Source organism: Caretta caretta, chromosome 4 (assembly GCF_965140235.1).
Source record: "Caretta caretta isolate rCarCar2 chromosome 4, rCarCar1.hap1, whole genome shotgun sequence".
In the NCBI taxonomy this organism is placed as follows: domain Eukaryota; kingdom Metazoa; phylum Chordata; order Testudines; family Cheloniidae; genus Caretta; species Caretta caretta.
In genome coordinates this window covers 107,029,965-107,048,830 of record NC_134209.1, presented here as the reverse complement: position 1 = coordinate 107,048,830, position 18,866 = coordinate 107,029,965, and the positions used below count along the sequence as shown (strand labels likewise).

Here is an 18,866-nt window from a genome sequence, read left to right as displayed (position 1 = left end):
TGGCAGGCTAAGGAGGGAGGGCAGCAGAGTAATTAGGTACACTAGTTAGAAGTAACTGGCCAGTTAATGTAAACCTAACATTTTTGTAGCACGCTTAAAGTGGTGAATTAATATATATTATATACCTGTGTTTTTTGACTGGTTCTGAAATATGGCTATTGGCCTCAGGACTTGCAGTGGATCAGAGCTGTGCAGATAGCTGGCATAACTGTAGATGGCATATCAACTGTTTCTATATATTTAAAAAAATCTTGCCGTGTGACTTCTGACAAGGAGAACTGAATGAATGTGGTGCAGTTATGGATTTCAAAGATAAGATATGTCTCTCTTTTCCCCCTCTGGAATCTTCAAAGTGACATTTTATTATATAATTGGCAGTATGTTAGTCCTAGATTTAGTGGATTAAGTCATTGGAAAATGATCCAGTAATTTAGGTAAGCAAGAAGAGGGGTTGATTCACTGAGACAATCTTCTGTAATAAAAAGGAGTTAAATTTTGTTTGGCTCATTTCAGGACAACACCATCTTATTCTTAAGAGGCTGCAAAGAGCTGGGGCTTAAAGAATCTCAACTTTTTGACCCGGGTGACCTTCAGGACACATCAAACAGAACAACAATCAAGTAAGTACAATACCAGTTTATAGTTAGGGTCTTAACACTGTGGATATGTGTGGTTTAATTGTAAATGTTTACGGATGAACAAAAAGATTCTGACATTCATGTAAAATAGAGACACAAACTAAGCTTTCAGAATCCACATTGCTGCCTAGACTAGATGTTCTGTTCAGAAATTCCCCCGTCAGAGGAAGAAGCTAGTTTTCTTTATTTTCAGTGATATCAAGCACAAAGCTTTCAAATACTGGGGCAATGCTAATAAAAGCATTGTTCAAAGAGCATCCTAGGTTGATAACATTCTCTTGTATCTATTTTATTAGAGCACTATGTGAACTTAAAAAATCCCAGCCCTTGTTATTGCAGATTAAACTGTTTTCAAGATGCTTTATAAGACTCCGATCGGTCATGTTGATCTACTAATTGAAGGCTCTTGAGAAACTAAGACCTTCCAGGGTAGAGAAGGCTGCAGTCAGTTTATTCTTCAAAATGAACAATGGATTGTAGAGCAATATTGCAAAATATTTCATTTGAACCTGGATCTTCTCTGTAAACTGTGAGGATGAGGTATCACAGCTGAAACCCATTTTACTGCATGCAAAAGCTTCCTGCAGCAGAGTGCATAGATTATTGTTGATTATATTATCAATCTGTATGGCCTCCATTAAAGTTGTGAGGTGCTCAGACACTAATTTTATGATCCTCAACACCTCTGTGAAGCAGGGATGTATTATTCCCATTTCACGCTTGGGGAGCTGAGGCAGCAGGAGAGTAAGTGACTTGCCCAAGCTCACACAGGAAGACTGTGGGAGAGCGACTTGAACCTAGGTCTCCCAATTCCCGGGCTAGCACCTTAGCAACTGGACCATTGTGTCTTTCAAGGATGGTCCCATCAAGAGAGATTAGGGGAATGAGAGGTGTAAAAGCAAATCATCTTGTCATGAATTTGACTAAGGGCTTGTCTACACTTAAAATGCTACAGCAGACTAGCTGCAAAGCTGCAGTGTAGACGCTACATTGGCCAACAGGAGGGGTTCTCCTGTTGGCGTAGGTAATCCACCTTCCCGAGAGGCAGTAGCTAACTTGACAGAAGAATTCTTCTGTCAATTCAGTGTTGTCTACATGGAGATTTAAATTGGCTCAACTATGTTGCTCAGGGGTGTGGATTTTTCACACCTCTGAGCAGTGTACCGGGGATGATTTAATTTTCTAGTGTAGACCAGCCTTTAGGATCTCCAAGAAATGTAAAAGGGCGTGACAACCAAATTTGCATGATGATTTGTCACAACCCTGCCCACATTTCACTGTTTATATAGCCTGACCTGTACACCTAATGAGAGCAGCATGTTAAACTGGTAATGAGCAGCAGGCTGCTTGCAGACTTTGTGAGCCTGATTTTCCTCTTACTTAACCTGACTTCCACTGGTGTTTTTGTTTTTTACCAGAACCAGTAGGGTTCTGCCTACAGCTGCCTAGAATATTCTGTGAAATATTGGGATTGATGCAGTGTTCAAATGAGTTAAACTAAAAATTAATAATAAACTGGAGAACAGGGGTAGCCCTCAATTAAACGTGGTGGTAGAGCTGCTCATTATCAGAAAATCTTTTCTTCCCTCGACTCTTCAGAGAAACCCACCTGTGGAAATCTAACTGAAATACTTTTCCTGTACTGTCCAAGTTCATGTTGAGTGAGTGAGGTGCAGAAGCCAAATCTATGAGACTTATAGTGGAAAAACTCCATGGCTGTTTTTACTAAATAGACGCCATAGTCTACTCTTCAATCTGCAGCCATTTTGAATGCTTATTTATTGTAGCAAAGACTGTTTATTCTGTGCTACAAAATAAAATAAATCTTTGGTATTACTACACATGATTAAAATAATGGCATACCTTTTTATTCTTTTTGTGATTTATTTTTGTGCATTTTAAATGGAATGTGTTTAAGCCATATTTTTGATCATTCACCTATAAAAGTTATGATCTAATGCTTTAAAGAAATAGGCTGTCTTTAATCAGATTACATACATTTTTTCATACTAAAATAGCAGTGGAAAAGAAAATATGAACAATATTTTTTTAGGGTGCAGGTACTGGAAAAAGAATGTTTTGGGAAAATGGCAAAGTATTTGAAGCTCCTTTATTTTTCAAGCTTTCAGTATTTTCATAAATGTAAACAAACATTCTGGTTTTTGGCAGTCAGATAAAATTATCACCAGAGTGTACTTGCATAGTTTGAAGTGAATTGGCTTTTAATTTTATTCTGGGGACGATCTCAACTAAACATTTGCAGTACATTTGTTTTATTTGTCTAATACCCAGAAGTGTTAGACACATTCCTTTTATGCTCAGTTCTCCAAGAAGTTTCTTGGCTAAAAATAAGTTGAATTTGAAGCGCAGTCATATAATTTCCCTGTTGTTCGTGTTTTCACAACCTTAAACTTCATGTAGGTTCCTAATTTATGACTTCCAGTCAAATTGAAGGAATGCTGACCAAGAAATCCTAGAATCATAGAATATCAGGGTTGGAAGGGACCTCAGGAGGTCATCTAGTCCAACTCCCTGCTCAAAGCAGGACCAATCCCCAACTAAATCATCCCAGCAAGGGCTTTGTCAAGCCTGACCTTAAAAACCTTTAAGGAAGGAGATTCCACCACCTCCCTAGGTAACGCATTCCAGTGTTTCACCACTCTCCTAGTGAAAAAGTTTCTCCTAATATCCAACCTAAACCTCCCCCACTGCAACATGAGACAATTACTCCTTGTTCTGTCATCAGCTACCGCCAAGAACAGTCTAGATCCATCCTCTTAGGAACCCCCTTTCAGGTAGTTGAAAACGGCTATCAAATCCCCCCTCATTCTTCTCTTCTGCAGACTAAATAATCCCAGTTCCCTCAGCCTCTCCTCATAAGTCATGTGTTCCAGTCCCCTTATCATTTTTGTTGCCCTCCGCTGGACTCTTTCCAATTTTTCCACATCCTTCTTGTCGTGTGGGGCCCAAAACTGGAGACACTACTCCAGATGAGGCCTCACCAATGTTGAATAGAGGGGAACGATCACGTCCCTTGATCTGCTGGCAATGCCCCTACCTATACATCCCAAAATACCATTGGCCTTCTTGGCAACAAGGGCACACTGTTGACTCATATCCAGCTTCTCGTCCACTGTAACCCCTAGGTCCTTTTTTGCAGAACTGCTGCCGAGCCATTCGGTCCCTAGTCTGTAGCGGTGCATTGGATTCTTCCGTCCTAAGTGCAGGACTCTGCACTTGTCCTTGTTGAACCTCATCAGATTTCTTTTGGCCCTCTGATTTGGCCTCTAATTTGTCTAAGTCCCTCTGTATCCTATCCCTACCCTCCAGCGTATCTACCTCTCCTCCCAGTTTAGTGTCATCTGCGAACTTGCTGAGGTTGCAATCCACACCATCCTCCAGATCATTTATGAAGATATTGAACAAAACCGGCCCTAGGACCGACCCTTGGGGCACTCCACTTGATACCGGCTGCCAACTAGACATGGAGCCATTGATCACTACCCGTTGAGCCCGACAATCTAGCCAGCTTTCTATCCACCTTATAGTCCATTCATCCAGCCCATGCTTCTTTAACTTGCTGGCAAGAATACTGTGGGAGACCATGTCAAAAGCTTTGCTAAAGTCAAGGAACAACACGTCCACCGCTTTCCCCTCATCCACAGAGCCAGTTCTCATCATAGAAGGCAATTAGATTAGTCAGGCATGACTTGCCTTTGGTGAATCTATGCTGACTGTTCCTGGTCACTTTCCTCTCCTCTAAGTCGTTCAGAATTGATTCCTTGAGGACCTGCTCCATGATTTTTCCAGGGACTGAGGTGAGGCTGGCTGGCCTGTAGTTCCCAGGATCCTCCTTCCCTTTTTTAAAGATGGGCACTACGTTAGCCTTTTTCCAGTTGTCCGGGACTTCCCCCGATCACCATGAGTTTTCAAAGATAATGGCCAATGGCTCTGCAATCACAGCCGCCAACTCCTTTAGCATTCTCGAATGCAGCGCATCCGGCCCCATGGACTTGTGCACGTCCAGCTTTTCTAAATAGTCCCGAACCACTTCTTTCTCCACAGAGGGCTGGTCACCTCCTCCCCATGCTATGCTGCCCAGTGCAACAGTCTGGGAGCTGACTCTGTTCGTGAAGACAAATGCAAAAAAAGCATTGAGTACATTAGCTTTTTCCACATCCTCTGTCACTAGGTTGCCTCCTCATTCAGTAAGGGGCCCACACATTCCTTGACTTTCTTCTTGTTGCTAACATACCTGCAGAAACCCTTCTTGTTACTCTTAACATCTCTTGCTAGCTGCAACTCCAGGTGTGATATGGCCTTCCTGATTTCACTCCTGCATGCCCGAGCAATATTTTTATACTCTTCCCTGGTCATTTGTCCAATCTTCCACTTCTTGTAAGCTTCTTTTTTGTGTTCAAGATCAGCAAGGATTTCACTGTTAAGCCAAGCTGGTCTCCTGCCATATTTACTATTCTTTCTACACATCGGGATGGTTTGTCCCTGTAACCTCAATAAGGATTCTTTAAAATACAGCCAGCTCTCCTCAACTCCTTTCCCCCTCATGTTATTCTCCCACGGGATCCTGCCCATCAGTTCCCTGAGGGAGTCAAAGTCTGCTTTTCTGGAATCCAGGGTTCGTATTCTGCTGCTCTCCTTTCTTCCCTGTGTCAGGATCCTGCATAGATTGACTTTGCCCAAAAAGGGTGTTAGTCTTCAATGGGAGTGCTAAATATACATTCACAAAGCAGAACATAAATCTTCTACAAGTGCACTAGAGGAGACTGTATCATCTGTATTATTGTTTCATCTCCCTTCCGGTCTCTGCATGATGTTTATTTTCTTTGGGAGACTGCTGTGGGGCAAGCCATGTTTATTTAAACATTTAGGGCTAAATTCTTCCTTGGTGTATGCATGTTCAACTCCTATTAAATTTGTTGGGTATTCATGACATATTGGAGAGTAAAATTTGACCCTTGGACTACAATAGAGTAGATTTTAGTGTTTAGGACTTTAGTCTTCCTTGGGTACAAATCAGCAGCTCTATATTTCATTCTTGGCACTGGGACTCCTACATCATATTTTCTCTTTGCTGTTAAAGCGTTGTAATTTAATGATTGCAGTAATGATTGCAAAATACTCCCACATTATGAATGAATGCACTCCATCTTCCTAGCTTTCTTGTGTTTCCAACCAGCAGAAGCATCCTGCAGGCTTTTGTTAGGGGAACCACGTGACCTCCTGCATACAGGCTTGGAAACAGTGTCTGCTTTCTGATTTTTCTTTTCTCTCTTTTTTGTGGGTGCATCCAGGAACATTGACAACAGTAGGAAGCTGAAAAATGTAAGTATTTAATTTGCAGTACTTTCTTCTCTGGGTAATCCTGGCTTTGGACTGAGTTAGAATTTTTAGTTTGTAAAAGCTAGTACTGTGATGCAAATCTGAAAAGTTCTTTTGTACATTAACCATGCATAGTTCATTGGAAACGAACTATAGTGCTACAGAGGCAGACCATCTCTGCAAACAAAATAGAACTGTGCTAGTCTTGTGGTCTCTGACTAACTAAAGAAGTAAACAATTTAATCTCTTTACTACTAGTCTAATTTTGATTAATGCTACTTAACACATCAAAAGCTAGACTTTTTTTGGCCTTTCTGAATTTACTAGGCATACAGTGATTAAAATTTGGTTATACATTTGTGCAAAGCACATCAAGAAGATGAAAATACAATCCAAACTGCATTCACATTATGTGGATCTAAACTGTTGAATTGTCATTTCCCATTAGACTTGCTAGCTTTCTCTTTGAGTTCCAAAGTGCTGTGTATGTTTTCCAAGTAGGATGCATTGTCAAAAGCAGCGTAGGCTTGAGTCTATTAAGTTTAACTTTTTGTTGATTTCAACCACCGGCTGTAGTAATGATTTTTGTAATGGTAAAGTTAAAAAAAAAAAAAGTCTGAACTTGGCTAGTCCCAGAGTTAGTTACGCTATTAAAGGCCAGGCAAACCTGGCTTTCCTGTCAGCTGTAAACTACTGTAAATTCAATTTGTATTTGGCTGACATCCCCCTACAGTGTAAGGAAATGCCAAGACCTTTCCCTTATAATTTTTCAAGCCAGCAATCATGATTACAGGTAAAAAGGACAGAATTATTTAATCCTGTTTCTCCTGTCATCAGCAGAGTAATATCTATGTTTTCCAGCACACGAAGATGTATGGGAATGTTTTCATTCAATGGCATTTGGGGTGTCTACCTCTCTGGAAATTGGATAAAAGACTTCATGTGGATGTGGTGTTCTTAAAATTAATGTTAAGAAGGATTCATAAAAGTGTCTTTCTATGTAATGTAGACATTTCAGATGCATTATTCTGTACTCCAAACTGACAGCCTGTCAAAATTACTTGCAAAGGTGACATTTGTCTGGAAATGTTTTCAGCCTTGGATAAGGAAGGGAGGAGGAGATCAAATGATTGACGCTTGCAAAAATAATTGAACATAGCATAATCCTCATCTCATCACATAATTGAGTAGGAAAATGAATTAGACAGCTTCTTAATTCTGAATAGTACTGTGACTGCAAGTATTTTTACTTTACTTGAGAGCATGTAGTGTTAAGTGTTTTCACATGAATTTGTTATTCTGTTTTTAGTTAAATTTCAGTTGCCATCAAATCTGGGGTTATTAATAAAACTGAAACACTGTCTTTAAAAGGTTTAAATTATAAGGCATAAAGGGGACAGAAAATGACTTCTTGTCTTTCTAAAAAATTAAGAGAATTTTAGCATTCGTGAAAGGTGTTGGATTTTGATAGCCCTGGGCAACTGAAATTCTCTATCCCCAGAACAGATACAGTCCTGCCAGTGCCAGAATAAGTTTCTCTTCTTGGGCCCATCATTGTGTATATTCTTAACCTAAAGCAACTTCCTCATGGGATGAGTGTGTATATAAAGATCTACAAGCTTAGGCCTTGGCCTTAGTTCTGATGGTGGTTTTTTCATTGTGGTAGATGTCCCGTTGTAAGTTAGGTGAAACCATCAACTCATTCTGTCTAAACTGCAGAAAAACTGCCAGATGGTCCCAGGTTTAATTTTTAGTATTGGTCTGGGTATATCTTGAGCCATTAAACTAGAGGTGAAATGCACTGAATCTTATCAATAATATTGGGGTGGGTAGAAACTGAACTAGCCTTTCTTTTCTTCAAATAGACCCTGACATATTTGTTACAAACATGTTGTTGTTTATTTCCTTATGTATTTTAATTAAGGAATACCATTATTAGTAATCTTTTCCTGCCATCTTAACTTTATTTTACCATGAGTTTTAGAAGTCTTCATTATTGGAAGGTAGTTCTTTTGAGCGCTCTTCACTTTGGGAGTACTTTTGAATATTGTACCTGGTTTTTAATATCGAGGTTTATTTTTGCTGCTTACTTTTCAGCCAGACATGTGACAGCAGTAGGTTTTTATTAAAATGTCAGCAAGCTTAGTGTATCTTTTTAATAAGCTGCAAATTCTATACAATTATTTTACCTTTAATAGATGCTTCATGTATTTGTTATTAACCATTTAACCACCCTCCCTTCCTACTCCCCAGGGCAGAATACAGATTTAGAACAAATTCTCAAATTCACCAGTGATTCGGAGTTCAAAATAAATGAAGAGGTACTTAGGAAAAGTAAATTAAGCAAAGTGATTGTGTAGATTTTCAAGTAATGTTTACTGATTTCTGCAGGTACTAGTTACCATTTATTGGCTGGGGAAAGCAGCAAACAGATGCACTTCATACAGTGGAGCAACGCTGAACCTGAAGGAGTTTGAAGGATTGCTGGCACAGATGAGAAAGGTATCCTTTTGTTACTGTTTGGGGCTATACATTAGTTTTTAATTATTGAAGTTTGAAATCCCACAAAAATTCTTTCTGATGTCCGTTGTAATGAAAGTTAGAGGTGGATGGTGGGCTGGGGAGTGAGTTACTTAACTTTTTTGGAAAAGCTCCTGATGATACTAAACAACTGTAAATTCTGGCTTTTTTTTTTGTTTTTTTTGGTAGCCAGTTTTGCAGGTGGTACTAGTGATGCAGAAATTACTAGCGATAGGACTTCAAAATGGTTACATAGCATTGCACTTAGAGCTGGGTGAATAAGTGATGATTTGGTTCAGGGGCCAAACTGAAAAATCTGGGGGTAAAAATTAGGTTCAGTTTAACCTGAAACAAACTTTTTTTGGTTCGTTTTGGGTCAAATGAAACATATTGTAAATATATTGGATTGTTTTCAGGTTTTTCACCCTTTTATTTGTTTGGATTTTTTTAATTGGCTACATTTTGAAATGAAATGCCGTGCCAAAACACAAAGTCTAAACATTTTGTTGCTGAATGATTAAAATGAACCATTTTGACTTTATTTTGAAATTTTTTTTTTTTTGTCCAGAACTATTCACTGAATTTGACCCAAATTTGCGAATAGTTTTGGTGGCTTAAAAATGCATATTTTGGGGAATTTACTATTTGCTGAAAATATGTTGCCCTGCTCTTGTTAAAATGGTAGAGTAATGTTCATAATTCGTTTTTTCTGCTTTTCGCTCATGGCATACCGATTGACTACTCTCAGTAGAGAGACTTGCAGAGTGAGTCAGTGGGCCTAGGGAGCATCAGATTAAAGAACACATGTGAACATACAGACTGTCATGAACAATATTTCCCTCAGCCAGTTTTCAGTTGCAACACAAGTTCATATCCAGGTGTGTGTGTGTATATATATATATATAATATATATATTTCAACAGGTGAAGAAAGGCAAAGTGGGTGGGCGAAGGGATTGTGTATGTATTTCACGTGTAGCAGAACCTTTATCATCTGTATTTTTTCAAACTCTAAATCTTGGTTGAAAATGGATGTCAGGGTTTACAAGCCACTGTAGAGCAGACCAGGCAGGTTCTGCTGCTGGGAAGAGGCCAGTGCAGAGGGTAGCACCGTTCCCATGGCCCAGTCAGGGCATGTACAGTAGGCTGCAGCGGATGTTGACACTCCTCACCTTGCTGCTCCTATGGTTCTGCTGGGGTCACTGGGATAGTGATTACAAAGTTAATGACATATTGGCACCTGGCACTCCAAATCTCTGGATTCTCCCTTTCTCCCTCCCAAAGTCTCCCGCCACAGAAGTAGATTCTGCCACCCACCACGTCTCAGAAAGGCTGTTGCTTTTCCTCACATATAAAGCAGTCCATCGCACCACGGCTGGCTGGCATAATCAGCTTGCCTCTGCACTGCTGCCTGTTATTGACTCATGTGGGGCACTTCTGACTATTGGATCCTAATGGACTTGCATTAAACTGTCCCAGGAAATGAAGAAGAACTTGACCAGTATATTTCAGTTACTACATTCTAGTGGGATGAGGAAGCCTTTAGATAGACTGCCATCTTGTTTTTCTTCCTTTCTCTGGAGCTAACTTTCTTAGGGGAGCCCACGGCATGTGTGTACCTAGCCATGGGAGCAAGTGAAGATGGCAAATTGCCTTGTTCTGTTGGGTAAATAAAAGATGTGTTTCTGCAGTGGAGGGGGAGAAGGAGGGGCCTTACTGGCAAAAGTTCTCTTCCTTCAGCAATAGGGCTGTCATAAATATAAAGGGAAGGGTAAACACCTTTAAATCCCTCCTGGCCAGAGGAAAACCCCTTTCACCTGTAAAGGGTTAAGAAGCTAAGATAATCTCGCTGGCACTTGACCAGAATGACCAATGAGGAGACAAGATACTTTCAAAGCTGGAGGGGGGGAAACAAAGGGTTCTGTGTGTGTGTGTTGCTTTTGCTGGGACCAGAGCAGGAATGCAGGTCAGAACTCCTGTAAAGAGTTAATAAGCAATCTAGTTAGATATGCATTAGATTCTGTTTTGTTTAAATGGCTGATAAAATAAGTTGTGCTGAATGGAATGTAGATTCCTGTTTTTGTGTCTTTTTGTAACTTAAGGTTCTGCCTAGAGGGATTCTCTGTTTTGAATCTGATTACCCTGTAAGGTATTTACCATCCTGATTTTACAGAGGTGATTCTTTTATTTTAATTAAAATTCTTCTTTTAAGAACCTGATTGTTTTTTCATTGTTCTTAAGATCCAAGGGTTTGGGTCTGTGTTCACCTATGCAAATTAGTGAGGATTTTTGTCAAGCCTTCCCCAGGAAAGGGGGTATAGAGCTTGGGGGGATTTTGTGGGGAAAGACGTTTCCAAGTGGGCTCTTTCCCTGTTATTTTTGTTAGACACTTGGTGGTGGCAGCAATAAGGTCCAGAGACAAAAGGTAAAATAGTTTGTACCTTTGGGAAGTTTTAACCTAAACTGGTAAAAATAAGCTTAGGGGCATTTTCATGCAGATCCCCACATCTGTACTCTAGAGTTCAGAGTGGGGAAGGAAACTTGACAAGGGCAATAGCAAATTTTTTTATTTTTAGGTGTGTGTGTGTAAATTACATATATGGAGATGATAAATTCAGTTAGCATAACTGTAGGATGTACCTTTCACTTCTTCACTGGCTTCCTGGTCCATTGCCCTGTGGCTTAACTCTGTCATTCTAAAGTCCTGGGCAGCTTCAAAAACTGCCTCTTTTTTATTTTAATTCTTTACCAATATACCAAGGGCTTGTTTTCTCCTTCTCTGTCTCCCTCCCTCCACCACCAAAACATTACATTTGGATAAGGGTCAAGGTTGGAAAAATTAAGCCCTACATCAGTGGTAGCTTTACCATACATAAGAATGTCATGGTTTCAGTGTTATTTTGTAACCTTGTCGGGAATTTTGTGCTTCTGGAAAGAGATGATTCCCAGTACATCGCCCTGGAAGGTCCTGAGATCTCAGCCCTTATAACTGTGATACTTTAAGGTGTATATAAAGCACACCCAGCTCATTTTAAAAGGAATTTTTGCCTCCCCTGAACCCTATATAGATGGACTAATGGTGACTGAGATATCTGGCTTTACCTGTGGAGGGATACAAAAAAAATCTCAATAAAATACTTCAAAACTTTCTGAAACAACCCTAAATTAGTCTTTCCTTACTCTATTCTGTTTATGCCACATACCGGATTGTATCTGGATGTATAAAAGTTTATTGGCATTCATTTGGAATGACCTGAATGAATCATGGCTTTGCAGTCCCAACCCCAAAGAATTTGCAGTCTGAAAGACAGATGAAGGGTGGGGAGATGGGCTGGGACAAAAAAGCATAGTAATAAGGTTGCCATTTGTTACATGGGGGTGTTAGCTCCACATGATGCATTTTTCATATATTTTTGAGGCCTACTTGAGTTGCAGGATGATTGTCAAAGAATTGCAGCTGAGTTGTGGACAAGCCATGGAAAATTGCAGAAAAGTAATAATGGACCTTCTTATTGTACTAACTACTTATGCCAAACAATCTGTTCCACCTTGCATTTAGCTGTGACGCTGGGAGTACCTTTCCCAGACCTGAAGAAGAGCTCCGCATAAGCTCGAAAGCTTGTCTCTCTCGCCAACAGAAGTTGGTCCAATGGAAGATATTACTTCACACACCTTGTCCCTTTATGAAGGGGACAGATTGGAAGAAAGTCTAGAGAGACTGTTGTGAGATAAGGGGATAAATGGTGTGTAAAAGCTGGCATCGTTAGGAGGGTGGAGATTGTCATGGACTCCCAGGTCGTGCTCACTCTTGGCCTGGGGGGAGCCCCCTTCAATGTGACAGCCCTTCTTGGGGGTCCACTCTCTCTCAGGGGTTAAGCCCTTCCGCCTCCTGGATCTGCACCTCCCTGAGCCTTAGCATGCCTGTCTCTTGCTGTGGGCCCCCTCAAGGAGTCCACTCACTCTGGACCCTCGGCCTCCACTCCCAGAGGGAATAATGCAACCCTGTTCTCTAGACCAGAGCGACTCTCAGCCAGCATAAAACAGGAGGGTTTATTGAGCATCTGAATACAGTGTAAGAAACTCTCAGGGCCCTCAGGCCTGGCCTGCCTTCCCTCAGCACAGTACATCTAAGGATATGTCTACACTATGAAATTAGGTTGAATTTATAGAAGTCGGTTTTGTAGAAAGCGTTTTTATACAGTTGATTGTGGGAATCCCTACACAAATGCTCTAAGTGCATGTAGTCGGCGGAGTGTGTCCACAGTACTGAGGCAACTGTCGACTTCCGGAGCGTTGCACTGTGGATAGCTATCGCACAGATCCCGCAGTCTCCACTGCCCATTTGAATTCTGGGTAGAAATCCCAGTGCCTGATGGGGCTTAAACATTGTCGCGGGTGGTTCTGGGTACATATCGTCAGGCCCCCCTTCCCTCCCTCCTTCTGTGAAAGCAAGGGCAGACAATCGTTTTGTGCCTGTTTTTCTTGAGTTACCTGTGCAGACGCCATACCACGGCAAGCATGGAGCCCGCTCAGCTAACCGTCACCATATGTCTCCTGGGTGCTGGCAGACGTGGACTGCATTGCTACACAGCAGCAGTTTATTGCCTTTTGGCAGCAGACAGTGCAGTATGACTGGTAGCCGTCGTCAACGTAGTCCAGGGTGTTCTTTTAACCAACCTTGATGAGGTCGGGGGTGCCTGGGCAAACATGGGAGTGACTCAGCCAGGTCATTTCCCTTTTAAGTTTCGTCTCATGGCAATTGAGTCCTACCGGCAGTGCACTGTCTTTTAGTCAGCAGCCAGCAGAAGACGATGGCCAGTAGTCATACAGCACAGTCTTCTGCCGAGCACCCAGGAGATGATGATGGCTAGCGGTCGTACTGCACAGTCTGCTGCCATCAAGATGTATAAAGATAGATGAAGTGGCTCAAAACAAGAAATAGACCAGATTTGTTTTGTATTAATTTCTCCTCCCTCCCTCAGTGAAATCAACGGCATGCTAAACCCAGTTTTGAGTTCTATCCTTGAGGGGGCCATTCAGTTTCTCGCAAAACCACCCCCTTTGTTGATTTTAATTCCCTGTAAACCAACCCTTTAAGCCATGTTGACAGTCGCCCCTCCCTCCGTCAGAGCAATGGCAGACAATCATTCCGTGCCTTTTCTCTGTGCAGACGCCATACCACGGCAAGCATGGAGCCCGCTCAGATCACTTTGACAATTAGGAGCACATTAAACACCATGTGCATTATCCAGCAATATATGCAGCATCAGAACCTGGCAAAGCAAAACCAGGCGAGTAGGCGACGTCAGCATGGTGACGAGAGTGATGAGGAGATGGACACAGACTTCTCTCAAACCATGGGCCCTGACAATGCGGGCATCATGGTGCTAATGGGGCAGGTTCATGCGATGGAACACCGATTCTGGGCTTGGGAAACAAGCACTAGTGGGACTGCATAGTGTTGCAGGTCTGGGATGATTCCCAGTGACTGCGAAACTTTTGCATGCGTAAGGGCACTTTCATGGAACTCTGTGACTTGCTTTACCCTGGCCTGAGGCGCAATAATACCAAGATGAGAGCAGCCCTCACAGTTGAGAAGCGAGTGGCAATAGCCCTGTGGAAGCTTGCAATGCCAGACAGCTACCGGTCAGTCGGGAATCAGTTTGGAGTGGGCAAATCTACTGTGGGGGCTGCTGTGATGCAAGTAGCCAACGCAATGAAAGATCTGCTGATATCAAGGGTAGTGACCCTGGGAAATGTGCAGGTCATAGTGGATGGCTTTGCTGCAATGGGATTCCCGAACTGTGGTGGGGCCATAGACGGAACCCATATCCCTATCTTGGCACCAGAGCACCAAGCCGGTGAGTACATAAACCGCAAGGGGTACTTTTCAATAGTGCTGCAAGCACTGGTGGATCACAAGAGACATTTCACCAACATCAGCGTGGGATGGCCAGGAAAGGTACATGACGCTCGCATCTTCAGGAACTCTGGTCTGTTTCAAAAGCTGCAGGAAGGGACTTTATTCCCAGACCAGAAAATAACCGTTGGGGATGTTGAAATACCTATAGTTATCCTTGGGGACCCAGCCTACGCCTGAATGCCATGGCTCATGAAGCCGTACACAGGCAGCCTGGACAGTAGTCAGGAGCTGTTCAACTACAGGCTGAGCAAGTGCAGAATGGTGGTAGAATGTGCATTTGGACGTTTAAAGGCGCGCTGGCGCAATTTACTGACTCGGTTAGACCTCAGCGAAACCAATATTCCCACTGTTATTACCGCTTGCTATGCGCTCCACAATATCTGTGAGGGTAAGGGGGAGACGTTTATGGCGGGGTGGGAGGTTGAGGCAAATCGCCTGGCTGCTGGTTACGCGCAGCCAGACACCAGGGCTGTTAGAAGAGCACAGGAGGGCGCGGTACGCATCGGAGAAGCTTTGAAAACCAGTTTCATGACTGGCCAGGCTACGGTGTGAAAGTTCTGTTTGTTTCTCCTTGATGAAACCTCCCGCCCCTTGGTTCACTCTACTTCCCTGTAAGCTCACCATCCTCCCTTCGATCACCGCTTGCAGAGGCAATAAAGTAACTGTTGCTTCACATTCATGCGTTCTTTATTAATTCATCACACAAATAGGGGGATAACTGCCAAGGTAGCCCAGGAGGGGTGGTGGAGGAGGGAAGGACAAGGCCACATAGCACTTTAGAAGTTTAAAACTTTAAAACTTATTGAATGCCAGCCTTCTGTTGCTTGGGCAATCCTCTGGGGTGGAGTGGCTGGCCCCCGCACCGTGTTCTTGAGCGTGTGGGTGAGGAGGCTATGGAACTTGGGGAGGAGGGTGGTTGGTTACACAGGGGCTGTAGCGGTGGTCTGTGCTCCAGCTGCCTTTCCTACAGCTCAACCATATGCTGGAGCATATTAGTTTGATCCTCCAGCAGCCTCAGCATTGAGTCCTGCCTCCTCTCATCACGCTGCCGCCACCTTTCAGCTTCAACCCTCTCTTCAGCCTGCCACCTCTCCTCCCGGTCATTTTGTGCTTTCCTGCACTCTGACATTGTCTGCCTCCACGCATTCGTCTGTGCTCTGTCAGAGTGGGAGGACAGCATAAGTTCAGAGAACATTTCATCGCGAGTGCATTTTTTTCTCCTTCTAATCTTCACTAGCCTCTGGGAAGGAGAAGATCCTGTGATCCTTGAAACACATGCAGCTGGTGGAGGAAAAAAAAGGGACAGTGGTATTTAAAAAGACACATTTTATAGAACAATGGGTGCACTCTTCCACAGTAAACCTTGCTGTTAATATTACATTCATAGCATATGTGCTTTCGTTCCAAGGTCACATTTTGCCTCCCCCCACCACGTGGCTAGCCCCTGCCCCCTCCCCGTGTCTAACAGCGGGGAACATTTCTGTTCAGCCATAGGCAAACAGCCCAGCAGGAACGGACACCTCTGAATGTCCCCTTAAGAAAAGCACCCTATTTCAACCAGGTGACCATGAATGATATCACTCTCCTGTGGATAACACAGAGAGATAAAGAACGGATGTTGTTTGAATGCCAGCAAACGTACACTGCAATGCTTTTTCTACAATGATTCCCGAGTACGTGCTACTGGCCTGGAGTGGTAAAGTGTCCTACCATGGTGGACGGAATAAGGCTGCCCTCCCCAGAAACCTTTTACAAATGCTTTGGGAGTCCATCCAGGAGAGCCGCGAATGCCAGGGCAAATTAATGATTAAACATGCTTGCTTTTAAACCATGTATACTATTTTAAAAGGTACACTCACCGGAGCTCCCTTCTCCACCTGGCGGGTTCGGGAGGCAGTCTTGGGTGGGTTCCGGGGGGTACTGGCTCCAGATCCAGGGTGAGAAATAGTTCCTGGCTGTTGGGAAAACCGGTTTTTCCGCTTGCTTGCTGTGAGCTATCTGCAACCTCATCATCATAATCTTCCTGGTCCCCAAAACCTGCTTCCGTGTTGCCTCCATCTCCATTGAAGGAGTCAAACAACATGGCTGGGGTAGTGGTGGCTGAACCCCCTAAAATGGCATGCAGCTCATCATAGAAGCGGCATGTTTGGGGCTCTGACCCGGAGAAGCCGTTCGCCTCTCTGGTTTTCTAGTAGGCTTGCCTCAGCTCCTTAAGTTTCACGCGGCACTGCTTCGGGTCCCTGTTATGGCCTCTGTCCTTCATGCCCTGGGAGATTTTGACCAATGTTTTGGCATTTCGAAAACTGGAACGTAGTTCTGATAGCACGGATTCCTCTCCCCATACAGTGATCAGATCCCGTACCTCCCGTTCAGTCCATGCTGGAGTTCTTTTGCGATTCTGGGACTCCATCATGGTCACCTCTGCTGATGAGCTCTGCATGGTCACCTCTGCTGAAGAGCTCTGCATGGTCACCTGCAACTTGCCACGCTGACCAAACAGGAAATTGAAATTCAAAAGTTTGCGGGCCTTTTCCTGTCTACCTGGCCAGTGCATCTGAGTTGAGAGTGCTGTCCAGAGTGGCCACAATGAAGCACTCTGGGATAGCTCCCGGAGGCCAATACTGTCTAATTGTGTCCACAGTACCCCAAATTCGACCCAGCAAGGCCGATTTCCGCACTAATCCCCTTGTCAGGGGTGGAGTAAGGAAATCGATTTTAAGAGCCCTTTAAGTCGAAAAAAAGGGCTTCTTCATGTGGACGGGTGCAGGGTTAAATCGATTTAACGCTACTAAATTCGACCTCAACTCCTAGTGTAGACCAGGGCTGAGTCTCTCCTGCATTTAGGTGGGCTCTGCCTGCTGTCTTTCTTCAGTCCCGAGACCCTGCCCTTTCCAGCTGGGCATCGATATCACCGGCCCCAACAGCTCCTCCCCGTCCCTTGTGTTCCGTCCCAGATAAACTGGTCACTAGGCTCTCTCTTCCGTCCTTTGTTCCCCTCTGGCTGGAACTGGTTGGTCAAGTCACCGGGGTCCTCTCTCCTCAGCCCTTTGTCCTCCCACTGGCCAGAACCCGCTGACTGCCAAGCTGGGGTGGGCCTCTTAGTCATGAGGTCACCAGTTGTTAGGATTCCCTGTCTCCAGGCCTTTGTCTGGGGGTCCCGGCTGCTAGACGAGGTCACACCTGGTTCCCTGCAACAATAAACCCTCTCCCACCACCTTGTTAAACATGCAGCACACAGGGAAACTGAGGTGCGCACACGCTATTCATGTAAAACACTACAAAAATCCTCAACTTCGTCACAGAGATGATAAGGGAGAGGGCAGAATTCAGTAGGTCAAAGACAAGAACAAGAAACTTGAATTTGCTACAGTGGAGGAGAAGGAGCCAATGAAGGGAGTCTCCTAATATTTGAATGTTTCTATCATCATAAACTTTTCAGTGTAGTAAACAACTATATTGGTTGGTTGGTACTATTATGACTGTTGCTAGTCCTGTATTTCTTACCTTGCCTTCCCACTCCTCCTTTATGCCCCATATCAATTCTCCTGAAGTTATTTTGTGGTTAAATTTTAAGAGGTTTGTTGTAATTTAGAACATTTTAACTATGTTGTGCAGCACTCCGTTGCTTTAACTTAGGCTGGATGGCGAGAGCACTTCTTTATAAATGAAGGGTTATGCTGGCACAGTTCCATTGAATTTAGTAATGGCATTGACAACAAGTGACATTTCAGTATGTGCTAGTAGTACCTCCATTGAAATCCTTTTTTAACTTTATTCATTCAGTTTTTAATTTTGTTTTAATCTACTTTACTGCACACTCATCCAGTTTTCAATCTGAAAAATTTAAACCATTAATCCACAGTGCACTTTGAATATTTTCAGTAGTTTGAAAAGGAATATATAAAAGTGGCTGGGAAATAGGTTTTAAATTTGGCAGTTGTATCTACTTTTACTACCGCAAGGTTATACATTGATTTTTACCAGATGGGCATGATAGACCAGTGCATTATGGTATGCTATGGGATTATCTTTTCAGAAAGTGTCACAGTACAGATGTAAATGATACTTAGAGTGGTTTCTATCCAGTACATAACAAACACTCAAAATTAAGCAAGTCTATCTGTCATAGCCAGTAACAGTAATCTTGGGTGAATGAGGTGCCAATGGGAAGGCTAAATAGTACATGTTTACAAAAGAATTACTACAGTCTATTGTGCCATCTCTTGCACACTTCCCTACTTTTACCTGTAGCCACCAGTAATTAAAAAGGAAACTAAATTAAAGTTAACAGGTTACTAAAATAGGGAATTTTGGAATCCGTTCATTCACACTTCATTCAGTGTTTTAAAGCATGAAACAGTTGAAGAATGTTTTTTTCAGCCTGTACTTTTGAATAGTTCATCTGATTTCTATCCCTCTTGCTATTGAGCATTTCCATGACTTTCA

At 43.0% G+C, this 18,866-nt stretch overlaps 1 protein-coding gene across 8 annotated transcripts in view; it reads left to right on the top strand.

Annotated features, from left to right (window-relative positions):
* The window catches only part of LIMCH1 (LIM and calponin homology domains 1), a 318,197-nt gene that overhangs the window by 195,100 nt on the left and 104,231 nt on the right, over positions 1-18,866 (top strand). For all 8 annotated transcript variants that reach the window (XM_075127957.1, XM_075127958.1, XM_075127959.1 and 5 more), the window contains exons 4-6: positions 514-620; positions 5,951-5,981; positions 8,370-8,480. In XM_075127957.1, coding sequence (XP_074984058.1) covers positions 514-620; positions 5,951-5,981; positions 8,370-8,480 — 249 coding nt within the window. The remainder of the gene's footprint in view (positions 1-513; positions 621-5,950; positions 5,982-8,369; positions 8,481-18,866) is intronic.